The sequence below is a fragment of the Diaporthe batatas genome (assembly GCF_019321695.1).
Source record: "Diaporthe batatas strain CRI 302-4 chromosome Unknown Contig00002, whole genome shotgun sequence".
NCBI lineage: Eukaryota > Fungi > Ascomycota > Sordariomycetes > Diaporthales > Diaporthaceae > Diaporthe > Diaporthe batatas.
Genome location: NW_025408549.1, coordinates 2,232,830 through 2,250,278, shown reverse-complemented (window position 1 = coordinate 2,250,278; position 17,449 = coordinate 2,232,830). Strand labels below are relative to the sequence as shown.

Here is a 17,449-nt window from a genome sequence, read left to right as displayed (position 1 = left end):
CCAAAGCACACCATCGTCAAACTTCTGTCATAAACATCACACTGCTTATCACTTTCTGAGTCCTCCTGATCTGGTTCCGTATCTACCAGCAGGGTTAGGGCTCTCCGGCGATAAGATTCATGTGCCGGTTTTAGGTATAGGTGTACAACCATGGATTGCAACTATCCCCGCGCCCTTTCGGCAGTAAGGTCCCTGTCAACTGGTAACTCCGCCAAAGGCCCTCTTCAAGGATCAGCGCCCACGCCATCGCTAGAGGGGATGTGTAGATTCGAAAATTATATAAACAACCACACTAGCTCTTGGCAAACGTCTCTCACCAAGTCCAATCTCAACTTGACCTCATAGAAATAATAAGACAAGATCCATCCCGCCAACATGCCCTTCCCAACCCGCAAGATTGGGGACGATGATGTCTCGGCCATTGGCCTAGGCTGTATGGGAATGTCATTCGGGTACACCTCCTTCGGCGGCTACGACGACAAGGAGTCTCTGAACGTGCTCACTCGCTCTGCTGACCTCGGTCTGACCTTCTGGGACACGAGCGATGTCTACGGGCCCCACACCAACGAGAAGCTACTCGGCAAGTGGTTCAAGGAGACGGGACGGCGCAAGGAGATCTTCCTGGCCACCAAGTTCGCCAACTACATAGACCCGAGCGGCACCTTTGTGGTGCGCGGTGACGCCCCCTACGTGAAGGAGGCGTGCGCGGCATCCCTCGAGCGCCTGGGTGTTGACCAGATTGATCTTTACTGTGAGTCATCACTAGCTCTGTCCCCACCCACTATAGGGCATTCCATTACGGCATGTAAGCTAACAGCCGACCAGATCAGCACCGTGTGGATGATAAGACGCCCATCGAGGAGACAGTCAAGGCGATGGCAGAGCTCAAGGCCGAGGGCAAGATCAGGTACCTGGGCCTGTCGGAGTGCTCCGCCCGGACGCTGCGCCGTGCCCACGCCGTGCACCCCATCGCCGCAGTGCAGATGGAGTACTCGCCCTTCGCCCTGGAGATCGAGTCGGAGCAGACCGACTTCCTGCGCACCGCGCGCGAGCTCGGCGTCAAGATCGTCGCCTACTCGCCCCTGGGCCGCGGCTTCCTGACGGGGACCATCAAGAGCCGCAAAGACATCGAAGAGACCGACTCGCGCTGGAACCACCCGCGGTTCTCCGAGACGAACTTCCCCGAGAACCTCAAGCTGGTGGAGACGCTGGCCGGGATCGCGAAGGCGAAGGGCGTCACGCCGGGCCAGCTGTCGCTGGCGTGGGTGCTGGCGCAGGGTGAGGATTTCATCCCCATCCCGGGCACGAAGCGCGTCAAGTACCTCGAGGAGAACGCAGGGGCTATTGATGTCAAGCTGACCCCGGAGGAGGTGGCTGAGATCAGAGCTGAGATCGAGAAGGTTGGTGGTGGCAAGGGCGAGCGGTACCCACCTTTCTTGCTGGCCAAATGCTTTGGTGACAGCCCTGAGCTGCCCAAGTGAGGAATGGCCTCTATTTTGTACTGAGAGAAGACCCATGACAGTATACTATTCCAATACATTGACAGGCTATAAGCTACAGTCATGTTATAAGTCTTTTCCTTCAGGAGCCTCGCGTGCTTTTGGCCAGTCTGCTTCAGCCATGAATGACGTCCAGAGTATCCTCACCTCCATCACATGGCCAGATAATTCTCCAGGCGGCCAACAGGTCCTCTAATAACTGCAGTCCGTAGCATCGACGTCCCGCTTGTAGCAGCCCCATGGTACATTGCAGTCGGAAGTGTCAACCAGTACGGGTCAGTTGGCGGCAGAAAACCTCGGAGATTGACACGACCATATGTGCCGTCAGGAAGAGGCATTGTGAGGGCAGAGGTTGTGGAAGGTGGCGATGAGGGTGGTGAGCTTCATTTTCACGCGGGGGGTGGGGGGCTATGCTATCTCAAGGCCGGCCCGCATAGAAGGATACAAATCAAGATCTTATGACTTACAATCCATAAGATGAGATTCACACGGGAAGGCTCACTTCCAGCACGTACGTGCCAAGCAGGGCCTGACACGAAGAAATGCGGCAAGAATGCCAGGAAGGGGGAAACAAAAAAAGAAGTACATGCCAGGGAGACGACACTATAGTGGCTCGAACCTGAAGTGTCCGCGACTCTGTTCCTTACGCTAGTACGGTGGTATTTTGTCCGAGCAGAACGTGTCGCAGAGTGCGGCCGTGTTTACTTACACTACGAGTACTTGGAATTGCCTTTTCTTTTGACCCCTGTAAGGAGAGGTATGGGGCTCGAAGCCTTGGGTTCGATCCCTGTCTTTGCGCAGCAAAAGTTTTGCTACAGTGGACGGTGCCCAGCAGCAGCAAGGGAGCCCGAAGTGGGGGGACACCAAGGCAAGAAGGAGATGGATGAAGCACATAGCAGGCGATTTCGAGGAGTAGATAAACTTGGTTCGTGACCTGAAGCATCCATTGAAGATTATAGAGTCAAGTACCGCCGTTACCAGCCGCATCATGCGACAGCAGTATTTGTAACCATACCAAATGTAAATTTGTCATTGGCCGATGGCTTAAAGTCGTGTAATGTAGGCTCAAAAGGGTCATGAACCAGACTCTATCACCCGCAGATCATCTCATCAGGCGTTTCACTCTTCACCTCTCCTTTTACCATAGGAAGCTGTGACATAGGAGGTTTTTCCATAAGATTCTACCAATCTCATTGTACCCTAGGAACAATTTCGAAATGGGGTAATTTCATGGAAGGCAATTACAATACCTAAATACCAGGTACCTGCGTGGTACGCTACAATAAGCAGACACCTAAGTAAGGCCTCTAAACCTGAAGACTCCAGATTTTAATGGGTTGAAAATGTGAACCCAATATTTTAGAATTAAGGAAAGGCATATGTCAGGGCTTTGGGTACGCAAAAGTACCCTGATTTTGACCAAGGACGCAGTTGAGAAAAAGAGTCGACCCGAGTTGAATGCGGTCGTCAAAAACGCAGCCCACCAAATAAGCTTCTGGCCCCTGCACAGTGCCCTGGGGCGCACAGGCCACAGCCTGCAGGGGTCCACGGCCCTAGGAGCAGATCCCTTTAACCGAGTCGCTCTAACGTGGATTCAATCTAATCAGAGCCAACCTCGGCGTCATCAAAGAAGCCCGACTGAGCTCCCAGTAACTCGCACCCGCCACGACATCCTGAACTTCCGATCGCACAAGAATTGTTTCGGTGGCCATTGACAAATCACAGCCATGCCGGCACGGGCCATTAGAGGCAAGTTTCCCTGGCACCTCCCGCCGCCCCAAAACGAGACAAGAGATGAAGCTGACGCGCCCCCTTCTACAGGTGTCCTGGTCGAGTGCGACCCGTCGATCAAGTCCATCATCGTCAACATTGACACCAAGAGCGGCCACGAGTACATTATTGATGACCTCGATGACGAGCATGTGGTGATCAAGGAGACGATGTTGCAGAAGCTCAAGCAGGCGCTCGAGGACCGCCTGAGGGAGACGACCCAGCAGCATGGAGGCGACGAGTCTGGCTCCGAGTGATGCGCTCCCACGCGGTCGGCTTGCGGATTACAACACCACGCCCTTTTCCTGCTGAATGCATCCAGCGCCTGATTAACACTGTACGAGTACCTATGGGCAGACACACTTGGCCTGCAACTCACGCGCTGCCTGCGCTATCTATCTGGCATGGTATTGATGGCTGAGCACAAGACGTTCACGAGGGCACGCTGGCACAATAGTCAGGAGTCAGGCCCATGGAGGTATTTACAAGTCCTCGGGGGACCGACCTGCAAGGGTCTATGTCTATAGCTTCTCGAACGTCGGCCTCCTCTTCTGTATCCCAGACAGGAGCGCCGAGGAGACGTCGCTCGACTGGAGCATAGCCGAGTTCCAGACAGCGGTATGCCGCAGACCTGCAAAAGCAAGACGTCAGTTGGACCTGTCCAAAGCAGAACAGGGCAGGGGCTAGGGGGGCAAGCAAGAATAGAACCTACTGTCTTCCACAGTGTGATCCCGGGCGTGATTGAGCAGCTCCTTTGTGCCCTGCACGGCGACCGGGCTCTTCCCGGCGATGAGGACGGCCCTCTCCAGGCCCGCGGCGACGGCCTTGGCCTTGTTCTCGTGGACCTCGCTCACGTAGCCGACCCGCAGCGCCTCGGCGGCGTCGAAGAAGCGCGCCGACAGGCACACGTCCTTGACCCACGAGATGGACCCCACCGCCTTGGGCAGCCTCGACAGCGTGCCAATGTCCGCCGCCAGCCCGATGTCGACCTCCTTGACGGCCAGGCGCGTGTCGGCGGCGCAGAGCCGCACGTCGGCGCAGCAGGACAGGTCGATGGCCAGGCCGATCGATATGCCGTGGAGGACGCAGATTACAGCTAGGGGTGCGGTGCGGCTCAGCCTTTTGCTTTCTTGTCCCGATATCTGGGCATTTCGTAGTAGACTCACGCTTCTCGCACTTCTCCACGGCGGTGATGCACTCCTGGAACTCGTAGATGTGGCGGCGCATCTTGGTGGCGGCCCTGGCGCCATCGACCCCGCTGTTGGCGCCCTGGAGGGCTGAGTCGCTCTCGGAAGCGGCCTGGACGTCCAGGCCCGAGGTAAAGGCACGGTCGCCGGCGCCGGTGAGCAGGATGGCGCGGACCTCGGGGTCGACGGACAGCTGGTTGAAGATGGAGCGCAGCTCGAGCCACATGGCCTCGATGAACGAGTTGAGCTTGCGCGGGCGGTTGATCTCGACGTGGGCGACAAAGGCGGCCGGGCTCGTTATGTTGAAGTGTTCATACTTGCTGTAGCCCTCCAGGGGCTTGGCTTGCTGGCCGGCCATGGCTGCGATGCTGTGTGTCGTGCGGCGTGTGCCGTGTGCCGTGTGCCGTGTGCGGCTAGTTTCAGGACTGAGTATCTGCGTGTGGGTTGTAAGAGGCTACTGGTCTGTGAGTGAGCTCCGTTGGCTTATAGATTGTCCATGTTCAGAGCTGTTTGGAGGCGTGAAGCACGTTGGTGGGTTCTCGGGTTGGAGTCGTGTTCGCGCTGCGGCTATCAGAGATGCCTCGGCATCTTTTGGAGAGGGTGCTGCCAAGACTCTGGGGTCAAGTGCAGGCATCAACAAGGTTCCTCGTCCATCATAGGCCACCATCCACCTACACAGACCTAAGAAGTCGACTGGTGGTTTGGTGCGAGTTGGTTGTTTGGCGTATTTACATTATGCATTAATAAGATAGTATGGTAGATATCGTCTCTGAGCCCTAGCCAGCGCCACTGCCCAGGACACAGGACACACAAGACGCCGAGTATTGAAATCTTCGAGCCGGTCCGGGCTGCAACCCTCCCTGGAGCCCGCCAGCCCGTCAGCCCGTGAGAGAACCCGTGAGCACTTGGCGGTGATGTCAGTTCACCGAGTCGCTAGAGAAATTTACTTTTTGCTCGCCAAAGCATCCAGGTCGCTGCCGTGCTCCCGTGGGCGGGTGACACAGCATCTACCTCATCTCACTTGACAACCCTGGGGGGCATCCGGCACCCTGCTGCGCTGGGTACGACATTAGTGCCCCTTTCTTATTTGTTGTGATTGCGCAGCCCTCAGGTTGATGAGTGAGGGTGAGTGCAGCGTTGAAGCTGTACCCGTAGGATCGCTGGGGCCCATGCTCTGGGCCCTGCCATCTGGTTTCCTCTTTCTAAATAAAGGTCAGGGTCTCCCCAGCCAGATGCACTCCTTCATCCTTGCTGGGCGGCTGCTGGGGCTGCCGGGAGCGTGCTAGCTGTCCGATCTAGGCCTTGTTGATCTGATTCTCTGGTCCCGATCACGTATCGAGAGGCAGAGAGGTAGAAATATCAGCCAGCCTCGGGTGAGGTCCGACAAGAAACGGTGCATCTGTGAGAGGTGTCACGCTGGTCTCAGATAGAAGCACATCACACACAGCGATAGCATTACCACCAGGTTACCTTGGCCCATCCCAATTAATACGACGGGTAAAGCACTATTGATTGACGAATGCGTCCAACTGCCATCTCAGAAGACCCTTGGGACCCTGCAAGGCCCGCCTCACATGCATCGAGAAGGGGACACGCTAATGCCGACCTCGCCTAAAATAACGGCTCCCTCGTGCTCCCTCAGTCAAGACGGATTGCTCGTTCCGTCCAGCGGAGCATTGCCTGCATTCTTACCACCAAGCTGCATGTACTGCCTGGGTGGTCTGCCAGTAGGCTGTCAGTGAACACCGACTCGGTGGATCGACTACCTCGATCTGGTAGGCAGTTCAGGCAGTCCAGGTGCCACCCTGGTCCGCCTGGTCTCTTCTGGTCTGGTGTGGTCTGCGCTGCCGGGCGGGGCGGGTGGCGATTGCAGGCGTGCGGCCGTCTTGTCTCCGTCAGTCCGTCAGTCGGTCGGTCAGTCAGGCTGTCAGGCTGTTAGGATGACTGTGCTGTTGGACAGCCAGAGCCGGTGGACCAGCCGCAATTTACAGGGGGCGGGGATAGAGACAAAGTTCGGACGAAGGCGTAGTGCATGTGCGTATACAGACAGGCGGGCAGCAGACTGACCGACTTGACGTGTGCGTGCGTGTGCTTGTGTGACTGGTAGTAGTAGTAAAGGAAAGGCCTGGAAGAGAAAAGAAAAAGAGTGGGAACTTTTGTTGTCCCAGCGTCAAGAATTGCGTTGCGTACCCAGTACCCGCACCGCTGCCGCATAGCATCCCGCCTGGGCCGTCAACAGCCCCATGGGATAATCACCCGTCTGTCTGGTCTGAGCTGCGGCACGCGAATCCATCCTCCTGCTGCTCCTATTCTTGCACTCAAAGGGGGGCCAAGCTTGGCCTCTGCTCGTCCTAGCTCATCACGGCCCTTTTTTTTCTTCTTCTTTTCGTCTCCTCTGTTCCTCTTGTGGCATTCTGTTATTCTATTTCTGCCCTCGCCAGGCAAGACTCCATTCCTGGCGAGGTCCTCAACTTTCGGGCTTGAGTCGGCTCGCCCCCAACCGCTGCCGCTGCAACTGCACCTGCGACTGCAACTGCAGCTGCAGCTAGACTCCAAGTCGAAGATCCCCATTTTCAGGGATCCCAATCTCTCTGAGATTATTACGGCCTGGTCTACCGTCAAAGCCACCAGCCAGCCAGCCAGCCAGCTAGCCAGCCAGCCAGGCTCGTGCCTCTTTCCCCCTTGGCCACCGATTCCCTCCACTACTTTTTTGTCGCCAGCAGAAAGACAGAAAGACAGACAGACAGACATACCTACCCATCCGTTCTGCCCGCTAGTAACCAAGCCACCCCTGTGGCCTGGTCTTCGGACGACCTGACCTCGACGACTGACCCCCAAACTCCAAGCCGAGCCCATCCCATCATCGCATCACATCATCAACCTCCGTCCCGCCCCATTTCTTCCCTCAACCCCCCGGCGCCGAACAACCCTTTTCCAGCCACAGCCACAGCCGTCGCGTCCCTCTCGTTCCCACCCCTCTTCGTTCCCGCCCCTCGTTTCCAAACAATCTTCAACCAACACAACAAACAACAATACCCCTATGTCTTGCCGCCACTGACGCCTTCGAGTGGCCACGGACCCTTGATCCGCAACCCCCTGTTCCAGAGCGCCAGCGCGAGCCCCCGACGACGACTTGACCCAGGGAGGCTGAGGCGAATCCCCTTCAGAGGGCCCGACAACGCGCTGCGCATCCACGATGGCGACATCGGCGGCAAGGCCCGAGGTGGGCGATATCCTGCTCGTCATCCGTAAGTGCTGGCCCCTCTGACCCTCTGACCATCTTGTCCCCAACAAACCATCCCAATCTGTCATGAGATGAGCTGTGGGTTTCGGCTCTGGGGTCGAGAGAGGGGGCCTTGGTCAGTGTTGCCCACCGGGAATTGCCCGCGCGCACCAAGCGCACCAAGCGAGCCCACGCGAGGCGCGCCCTGCCCCCTCGACCTCGGTCGACTTCCCCCCTCGTCTCGCCTACCGCCACCCGGGCTGCGCGACTGATTGACAGGACGGCTCAATTTCCGTGGGCTAACTTATCTGATGCGCACCGCTTGCAGATGACTTCACTGCCCGAAGCTCCGATGAGCTGACCCTGGCAAAGGGTGACCGCGTCGAACTGGTAGAGAGGGACGACGAGTTTGGCGATGGCTGGTTCCTGGGCAAACACCTGGTCAACGGCAACAGTGGTCTGTTCCCAGAAGGTACGTTCGGCCCTTCTGCCTTGGTCGCGCCGCCCCTTCCCTTGCCCTGCCTGGGCAAGGAAGACATGGGTGCGGGTTGCTGCTGTTGGTCACCGTCAACAGTGTCCTTGCCCATATCACCTGGCCCCGCATCGCTCACCGTTCGCTGTTGCTGCTTATCGCCCCATTGTTGGCTGTTGCTGACCACCGGGGCCTGCTCCAGTATACACTCGTCCGGCCCCCAGTAATAGCACCGCCGCCCTCAAGCCCGCTGCAAGCCCGGCTGCGACGCCTGCCTCACAACCACAGGACCCGCCTGCTGAGCCTGTCGAGGCCCCTACTCCGGTGCAGGTCAAATCGCCGCCCCAGCCAGCTGCCCCAGCAGTCGAGCCAGCACAGTCTGTACTATCGCCGCCGCCTGAGCTGAGGCCCGAGAGCACTCCGGTGACGCTGCCGTTGGCTTCCTACAGTGCGCCCAACACAGCCGCCATCCCGTCCAAGAGCCCCCCAGTCTCGGCCGGTATAGGATCGTTCACGCGCCTTAATCAGAGCCAGGACAACCGCGTGCTGCACGAGACCCTCAACGTCATTGACGAGCATATCGACGACCTCCGATCCACCCCAAGACATGGCAGTGTCTCGCGGCACGCCAACGACTCTGGAAGCGAATACAGCTCGAATATAGACCATCGTCTCTCTTACATAGCAGGTGAGGAGACAGACGAGGAGGAGGAAGGTGCACACTCTCGCTCCGAGGTCGAGTCCTGGACACCGGACGAGGTTGCGGAGTATCTCTTCACCTCGGGTGTCGAGAAACACCACTGCGAGGTATTCCGGGACCAGGAGATCACTGGAGAGGTGCTTTTGGGTATGGATCAAACGTCGCTCTTCATCAAGGCCTTCGACCTCGGCTCCGTCGGTCGGAGGCTGAAGACCTGGCAGAAGGTCAAGGCGCTGCAGGACGAGGTCAATGGCATCTTCACACGCCCAACCACCCAGACCTACGGCAGTGACGCAGGGTCAGATGTTGGCAGGCGGACTAGGAGTCGCAACAACACCATCACCTCTATAAGCAGGCTTCCCCCGATCGACGACCGGCCCATGTCGCAACAAAAACGAAGGTCAGTTGCAACGACGCCCAAGCTCGAGCCTGCGGGCATGCCAGGGTCACCCGTGTCACCGAGAACACTCCTTGATAGCCCGTCCCGCCCAAACCATGAGAAGCGCCCCTCGGCTGCGTCAATCCGCGATTTGCATCACTCTAGGAGACATTCCTCGACGGATTTCCGGCTGCCAGGGATGAGCATCAGCAGTGCTAGCCCTGTGCCAAAATTGATGCCGAGCGGGACTTTCCCTGTGCAGGAGACGACACATAAGAAACAGCCGTCCTTTGACCGGAACTGGACGCTGGGAGGCGCTTCGGTCACCAGGCCGGTCTCTGGCTCTAACTTCCTCTCTCCCGAGAGCGAGCTGCAGGATTCTGCTGTGGACCTCGACCGCGGCTACTTCTCGAGTGCAGAAGGCAGCAGCAGGAACAGAAACGTGCTTAAGAAGCGCGACAGCACTGCTTCACACTCACGCAATACTAGCTACACCGAAGAGCAGAGGGTCAGGAGTGCGACGACCATGGCTCGCCACTCCCGGTTTGGTAGCATCGGCTCGATACGGGGCGAGCCCCTGTCGGTTGCAGCTCAGAAATACTACGGCGCGCCGGCGCCGGCTGCGAATGGGAGCCATAGGAGGACCCTTTCGACGAACACGACCGAGTCTTTGCGGCCTGCGGTGCCAGCCAAAGACAGCCCTCCGACAGTTACGAAACTGGATACTGCATCTGTTGACAACCTACGCCCCTCGCCGTCTCTGCCTGTATCACCAGCCCACCGCCAGGCCCTGGCCAACGAGCTCATGCAGAAGCCCCCGAAGGCACCCGGGGTGAGAGCCATATCGGACGCGGTGACGGGCCAGGAACGCGCCAAGATTGCACCAGCTCTCGACTCGCCGCTGAGGGACTCGCCAATGCAGTCTCCATCTAGAACAGGGTCCAGCACGCCCTCAGTTGGGCCGAGCTTCGAGCTAGACTCTCCTGACATCTCTAAGAGTCCAGGCACTATGACCTCAGTAGGCAGCCGCGGTAACAAGAAGAAGGGGAAGAAAGATACAAGCGCATACACGCGTGGATTGCTCAAGGTTAGCCCGCGCGATGCGATGGTGGACGCAGATTACAGCGGCTGGATGAAGAAAAAGAGCAACGGCCTCATGACAACATGGAAGCCGCGATTGTTCGTTCTCAAAGGCAGGCGTCTCGCCTACTACTACTCAGAGGATGACGAGCAGGAGAAGGGCCTTATCGATATATCCTTCCACAGGGTCCTGCCAGCTGACAACGAGAGGCTGACGGGGCTTCATGCAACACTCACTGGAGCGTCGAACTCGCCTGCAGTGCCTGTCAACAGCAACATGCGCACAATAGCCGCCACAGAAGCTGATGCGGATCCAACGGCTGCGTCCGATTCGATATTCATTTTTAAACTGGTTCCACCCAGGGCCGGCCTGTCCCGTGCTGTCAATTTCACGAAACCCACCGTCCATTACTTCGCCGTACCCAACATCAAGCAAGGCCGGCTTTGGATGGCAGCTCTTATGAAAGCCACCATTGACAGAGATGATAACCAGCCGATTGTCACGAGTTACCAACAAAAGACCATATCACTCGCAAAGGCACGCCAGATGCGCCACAGGCCGCCTGCACTGATGAACTTGGACGAAAAGATGGAGGCCGGTGGCGATGAGTCGCCAGATCCCAGCAAGGGTATAGATGGCGGTGGTCTGGGCATCTACAATGGAAATGGCAACGGGGAGGACAGTGCAGTGGCTGGGTTAGAAAAGCTTGGTCTCTCTAAGGTGGAGAGCGTCGGGAGCCGGAGAGCGTTCCCTTTTATTGGAAACGGAGAGGTCTCGCCGGCGAACTTGCCGCAGAGTGCGTAGGTGGAGCAAGGTGATGAGGCACAAAAAGAACAAAGAATATGACGGTTTGATGACTGGTCCCGGGCAAACTTCTCTTTTTAACCTTTCTTCACATCGGTCCAACTGAGACCTCACCCCGGATACCCCCCTTTTCTACTACTACCCATATACCCCTTCGTTAATCTCTCTTCTTTTGGAACTGTATCTTACATTTACCTGACGTGAGGGTGCCCGTGGGCAATACGTCGTTTATTTTTGAACAACAACATGGCGCGTCTGGCAGTGGAGGGACTTGAGGAGAGGCTCTGTCTCCCTGATACGAAAGCCTTCAAAGACCGGTGGGGGTTGCACAACGCATTGTCGTTGCAGGTTTCATTTAAGTGGTGAGAGATCGTGATTTTAAGTGTACGTTTGAGGAACTTCGAGATAGGCATGAGCATAAGGGAAGCTTGGGCGTTTGGGGGGCCGGGCATATCTTAGATTAGGGTGCTGCGCCAGGCCAGTCGGTCCTGATGCAATATGAGAAGCGTTGGTCATGATGAAAGTGATGGTTGGTCTTTCTACATTTTTCACACGTTTGTTGTGAGAGCTGCTCTGCGACGCAAGCAAGGTAGTCCAGCCTGCTGTTTGGGAAGGACCCAGCCTCCCCTGGCGTCAAGATCCGGCCCATCAAATACGAAGGCTCATTCACAGCCAACCTGCCATCTCAGCTTAATGAAAGGCCTGCCTCATCAGCGGTGTGGCTGGTGGGTAGGACGTCAAGTTTGAGTGACTGGCTGGACTTATGCCTCGAGTCACTCGCTGCTGCATTGGAATCCATCTTTCTCAGGGCCACACTCCCGCCAACAGCAATTTCGACCACAACATCGCAAGCGACTGAATCCAGCCATCGTAAGAGACGACAAAGCCTCACCTCACGATGGGCATATTCATACTGGGATTCCTCCTCCTCGCCCACCTGGGTCTCGGCGCAGGCAGCATGGCAAGCAATCTCACCGATCGCAACCTCGTACGTCGAGAGAGCCCCCGGCGGCCCTTCTCATATCCCCCCCCCAAAAAAAAGATACTACCACCTGAAGATCCCCGTGACAACGATATCCCCAGAAACACCAGACTAACCCAAACACCTCCTCCCAAGGACCACATCCTCTGCCGCGACATCACCTTCTACAAGCACGCCAACCTGGGCACCATCAGGGATGGCATCGAATACCTGCGAGCCCACGACCCACAGGACCGCTGGGTCTGCCACCAGCCGGGCGGGGGCTGCTGCTCGCGCGTGGCGTGCGAGTACAGCTCGGCCATCTACGTGTGCAACGACGACGAGGGCGCGGACGTGCGGGTGAGCCTGTCGGCCGTCGCCGACATGGCGGAGAGCATCACGCAACAGGACAGGTGTGTCTGGAGGCCGTCGTCGGGCCACGTGGTCCTGGGGCAGGCCTTTGATGATGGCGGGTGGAATGTGATTGTTGGGATCAAAGGTGGGGACTGGTGTTGAGCCTCGAGGGAGGAAGGGAGGAAGGGAAGAAGGGAGGGAGGGAGGGAGTGAAATGTTGCTGGTCACGGGGAGAGAACTCGGAAGTTGCCTTGTTCTCTCGATCGCAGCTCGGTTCGTGGACGTCGTCTTCGCATACCTAGGTAGACTCGCAAGGCCCGTTTCGGACCGGCAAATGGTGCTATGACCACTGTTTCGTCATGTGCCGTATGCGTGGAACTCTTTCTCGCCTCGATCGGCAGCGTTCCGCTCCAGTTTTACTGATCAGTATCAATGTCTCAAAGGCCAATGTCCTAACATGAACCTTCTCCTTCACTTGCTGAGGATGATGGAGACAAGAGAGACAGACTCCTACTAGGAAACAGTGCTATGAAAGGCGGGTACGAGATAACATATCCCTCTACGACACCGTTACTGGGCTTTTGGTGTGGACTCTGCTGAACTGCATGTGCAATACGCAAGCCTACACCCCTATAGTGTCAGAAGTGAGCTTCCTTCCGCCGAGGTCCCCATGGACGACGTAATCAGTCTCCATCTCGTGCAGTTAGGGCCCCTGTGCGCTGTCAAAGCCATTCGATATTCACTGGCGAACCCACATATCTATAAACCCCTTCGGAATCCATATCACCGAAAATAAAGCCGCACACACGCGCCTACCAAACAATTCCCGCCTCGACTTGCCTGCGATGGCCCTTGAAGATAACTTTGCACAAGCCCGACGGCAATCCCCTGGCCTCGTTTTCTTCCTGTGTTGATTCTAGAACTCGGGCGCTCAATCCTGATATCCCAGATTGGTTTCACAGGGAAGCCTACAGGAAATCCGTGCCCCCCCCCCCCCTAGCGATTCTCTTGGGACGAACCTCACCAGACATCCTTGCGCCTTTCAATGACTACGGGGTGTCCCTCTGGCAGGGCTTCCTCCAAACATCGAGTTCCTTGCATCTTGTTGGTAAGCACCAGCATGGGGCTGGCTTTGCTCGTGGGGCAGTCCTGAGTATCGGCTTGTCTCAAGTGCGCTCTAGTTATTCATTCATGAGAGGTAGAACGCGCACACTTCTCATCTCGGGCCCTTCCACTAAGTAGGGCACGCACGTACAGGTTCCCTCTGTTGAATTTTCCTCGCCATTGAGGCATGCCGAGGCGTAAGGGAACAGATCATATCCGCCAGATGTAACCATTCCATCAACACACCTCGGTACGTTGTACAAGATTCCCAGGTGGAAGTTACCGCAAGAAAGCCTGTTCACATGTGTTTCCAGTCTCGAAATGCAAGAGTGTTTCCTTGACGACAGCAACGACCTTTCAGCAAGTCTTGTTCTCAGAGCTTACACTGTGTAATGTATCAATCCCTCATCACAAGTACTGCACAGATATCCCCACTTCTTCCGGAAGGCCGGAAGGGGTGTGCCGTCGGCCGAGTGGCAACATCCCCGGCCGCCTTGGCTGATGAGGTGTGCAAGTTACCTCCAAAATATACAGCGGTACGGTATGGCCGGTGATGGCAAATAAAAAAAATATGTGACCCTTTGTCACAGTCACATCCTTCCAAATACGCCCTGGGCAACCTTGGAAAGTTTCAAGGTGAGCTCGGGAATAGTGGAGCCCACTGAGCGAGCTGCTTCAGCTGTGACACAGTTCTGCCTTGTCTCTCAGATCCGCACTGTCCTCAACCAGATAGTTGCGGTCCCAACGTCCAGTTTACACCGGCCGATATGGAATGAAGCGCTATGAAGGCCATACTTGGCGTTTGGACCCTCTTCTCTCCACCTCACGTTCGCCCTGCCGGCTTGCCCGCCTTGCCGAAGCCGATCCTTCACCATACCAGCGTTCAAACGTGCATCGACTTGAAGAAGATTGCGGATATCAACTCGGCTTTTCGGAGCTTGAGGTGTTGTGGTGGCATATTGGAACACATTCAGGTACTCATCTCCGCCCTTCGAAGTTTACCCGGCATCCGGTCTGGAACTTGGCACCAGGTTCAGGTAGTATGCCTGATGAAAGGGGCTGGGATTCATAGACATGTGAGAACCTTGGGTCGTAAATTGAACAAAACCAGGCGTATCGCCGTGAGAGAAGCAGTCCCACGAACCTGGCTACGACCAATGCTTCCTACTCCGCTCGAAGTGTGCCGTAATCGTTCCGCTTCATTCACCACGTCGCTAGGCAGCCAGCCATGAACGGAATGTAAACAATGAGTCTTTGATACTCGATGGCAAGTGTATGGGTTCGAGGGTAACAGAAACATACGGTTCCTCGCCGCGGCCGTGATTTCAAATGGCGCCACTTGACGCAGCTGCCCGGGCGGTCACCAACGGTGTGAACATTATCAGTGCCATCCGGTCGACCCGGGGCACCAGGTCCTTTCCGCATCCTTTCTGTCTACTGCGTGACACTTGTTTGCAGAAGCAGCAGATGTTGATCCATACCGCAGGCATCGACTCGCACTGTCTCGAAACCCAAACTGAACCATATTTAGAGTGGCAGCACTCCAGCTCAGCGTGTCATGTGCTCACTCTTGCAACAAAATCAATCACATCGACAACCAACAGAATCTGGCCCCCACTGCCTCGCGGGGCTGTGTGGTGGGGTCGTCGGCCTGTGTATGCGGCCCCAGGAGCGGGTGTTGGTGAAGGTTTTCTGACATGTCCCCGCCACCAAGACAGACCCAAGCTCTCGGGCACGCAAGTCGCACACACCTATGCTGAAACGGGCGCGTAGGTTCGCTATAAAAAGACCTGTGCGTGCATATCCTTGGACACACTTGCTCTGGGCCAAATCCATCTCATTCGCCCAGGTGAAACAAAGCTTGGTAAGGCGTATCAAGCCCGCATACGTTTCTCGTCTGTGTTTCCTACTTAGCTGCCGGATTGCCGCATTGAGACGATCAGTGCGAGTGCGAAACTGGCAGGCGTATTTGTCACCTACGAGGTGACAAGGACGGGTAGGTTCGCCAAAGGTGTTTGACATTGTGACTGAGATGGCGGGACATCCACAGCCGTGATCCTGTGTTCGCTGTAGCCGCGGCGAAGTTGGTAGGGAAACCGCAGGGTGGCGGGGCTTGAGGGCATGCCAGGGACCTATGCACATACCCCCGGTCTCGCAAGTCAGTGGTGAGAGCCAACAGGACCGACTGACCGAGTAGCTCTCATGTCGTCCTCCCAAGCTTCCAGGAAAGCGCCTGACCGATGCCGCATCCTGCGAGGGTCTCAGACACCGGGTGGCCACGTTGTCATGATGATCAGCTTCTTGGTAGGCTTCCAGAGTGACTGGGTGACTGGGTGACTTCTGCGCAGGCCCAAGCCACGCATTTCAAGCTTGCCGGTGCACGGTGTTGCCTGCGGCTGCGGCAAGACCTGTTCTGCATAGCCGGCCGTTAACCATTGAGTTCGGTGAGCAGGTCGCAGGGGTTACAGCAGAGGGGTCTGCCCAATGATGGTCCGAGGCTTGTACGATGATGCTCGGATTGGCAACTCCTGTTGTATGACTTGAGTGCCAGGAAGAGTCAGACCTGCGGACTAGGCTTTGCGAGCGGTGCATGCAAGAGATTGGCAGTTGGGGGCGAGCCGTTGAGCGTCACGTTGAGCGCCAGTGGTTCTGCTTTCTGCCGGTGTACGGTGTAAGGAAAGGCGAGGATCATTGCTGCACATTGCCGCAGGCGCCTCCCACCTGTGACCCACACCGTACGCTCCAAAGCCGATGACATCTGGACGTTGGACGGCGTTACATGCAGGAATCGCCAAGTCGCATTGCATTTTGCAATACCTCAGGCCGTCGCCACAGGCACAAGGCAGGTTATTTCTTGCGATGCACGACGGTTGAGCCGAGCAGATCGTGGTGAGACCAAGTTCTGGCTGAGAAGAAAAATGGGCGCTCGGTCTGTTGACAAGAGATTGGCCAAAGGGGGGGGGGCTCATGAAGCGTCCCGTACTACACAGGCTTGACAGGCTCAGGGCTGCGAGTCCGCGACGGACAAGGTGAAGGGTGCTGGGAGGTCCCCTGATGGCTAATTTGTCCCAAGGGCGTGAAACTTGGGGGGAGGATACCGCCGCGCTGGTAGCTTGTGACGCTTGTGGAGTTACCGACCGCCCAGCCCGCCGTAGGGGGGATGAATGAAAACAAAGCAATACGATCATCGCATCGGTGGCTTAGATTGCTGTAAATTTCCGAGATCAGGGAGGGCCCGGGGCGGCAACCGGCTCGGAGGTTTTCTATTCATATCGTGATCCGTGGCGAGAAGCTCTATACTCGACAGCTGGCCTCGGTCGGATGTCGACAGACAGTACTGTATGTTTCCCAGCCCACAGCACCACCAGGCGGCCGGTCGTGCAGACCCGTTTGTGTTGTATTGCAGCTGATTAGGTGCTCGGTGGTGGCGCTAGAAGTGGTGCGGACCTTGGCAGCTTCCCCGCCCCATGTCGATAATGGCATTGTTAGTCCTGTTAGGCCCGGGGCGAGAGAAGGTTTGGACGTGGCGATGGATGTATATGATTCTTGGGACGATGACGCACCCGAGATCCGTCAGTGAGTCAGTCAGCCAGCCAGCCAGTGTTGAGATGGGCTGGATGGTGAGCTCGGACGTCTCGAGAGGAGGGACTCGATGGGAGACCGCCGTGCTGGGAACCCCTCAACCTTTCTCCGAAACCCGAGGCGTCGGGCGGGGCGAGGTGAAGTCACAGTCACAGTGAAGCTGACGTGACAGCCCCGGGCGAGGGCTGCTGACCAAGAGTCGAGTGCACCAGTGCAGCAGGCGACAGGGAGATTTTTGACGCGCGTCTATCGCAAATAGCAACAGCCAACGGTCGGCTGTGTCACTGCGAGCGGCAGCTGCTCAGCTGCCCAGCTGCCCAGCTGCGACGAGCA

At 56.9% G+C, this 17,449-nt stretch overlaps 5 protein-coding genes across 5 annotated transcripts; 4 read left to right on the top strand and 1 right to left on the bottom strand.

Moving 5' to 3' along the window:
- Positions 1–375: 375 nt before the first annotated feature.
- Positions 376–1,481, top strand: KVR01_001699 (uncharacterized protein; the record flags this gene model as incomplete). Its single annotated transcript, XM_044782768.1, has 2 exons — positions 376–751; positions 826–1,481. 2 exons carry the CDS (start codon positions 376–378, stop codon positions 1,479–1,481), a joined length of 1,032 nt encoding a protein of 343 aa, XP_044649654.1.
- A 1,448-nt stretch (positions 1,482–2,929) lies between these two features.
- Positions 2,930–3,992, top strand: KVR01_001956 (uncharacterized protein). The gene is made up of 2 exons (XM_044794025.1): positions 2,930–3,248; positions 3,321–3,992. The coding sequence occupies exons 1-2, from the start codon at positions 3,227–3,229 to the stop codon at positions 3,524–3,526; spliced, it is 228 nt and encodes a 75-aa protein (XP_044649911.1). The 5' UTR covers positions 2,930–3,226; the 3' UTR covers positions 3,527–3,992.
- On the bottom strand, positions 3,791–5,874 carry KVR01_001886 (uncharacterized protein; the record flags this gene model as incomplete). The annotated part of the gene is made up of 3 exons (XM_044791234.1): positions 4,436–5,874; positions 3,982–4,365; positions 3,791–3,900 (listed from the first exon to the last, which is right to left on the bottom strand). Exons 1-3 carry the CDS (start codon positions 4,812–4,814, stop codon positions 3,791–3,793), a joined length of 873 nt encoding a protein of 290 aa, XP_044649841.1. The 5' UTR covers positions 4,815–5,874.
- A 1,778-nt stretch (positions 5,875–7,652) lies between these two features.
- On the top strand, positions 7,653–11,115 carry KVR01_001607 (uncharacterized protein; the record flags this gene model as incomplete). The annotated part of the gene is made up of 3 exons (XM_044791625.1): positions 7,653–7,704; positions 8,008–8,151; positions 8,354–11,115. 3 exons carry the CDS (start codon positions 7,653–7,655, stop codon positions 11,113–11,115), a joined length of 2,958 nt encoding a protein of 985 aa, XP_044649562.1.
- Positions 11,116–12,013: 898 nt separating this feature from the next.
- Positions 12,014–12,592, top strand: KVR01_001067 (uncharacterized protein; the record flags this gene model as incomplete). Its single annotated transcript, XM_044785578.1, has 2 exons — positions 12,014–12,103; positions 12,233–12,592. The coding sequence occupies 2 exons, from the start codon at positions 12,014–12,016 to the stop codon at positions 12,590–12,592; spliced, it is 450 nt and encodes a 149-aa protein (XP_044649022.1).
- Positions 12,593–17,449: the final 4,857 nt, after the last annotated feature.

Coding starts and splice junctions, on each gene's coding strand:
- KVR01_001956 (XM_044794025.1), top strand. CDS start 3,227: ATGCCGGCACGGGCCATTAGAG. Junction 3,249..3,320: donor GCCGGCACGGGCCATTAGAG/GCAAGTTTCCCT, acceptor CCCCTTCTACAG/GTGTCCTGGTCGAGTGCGAC.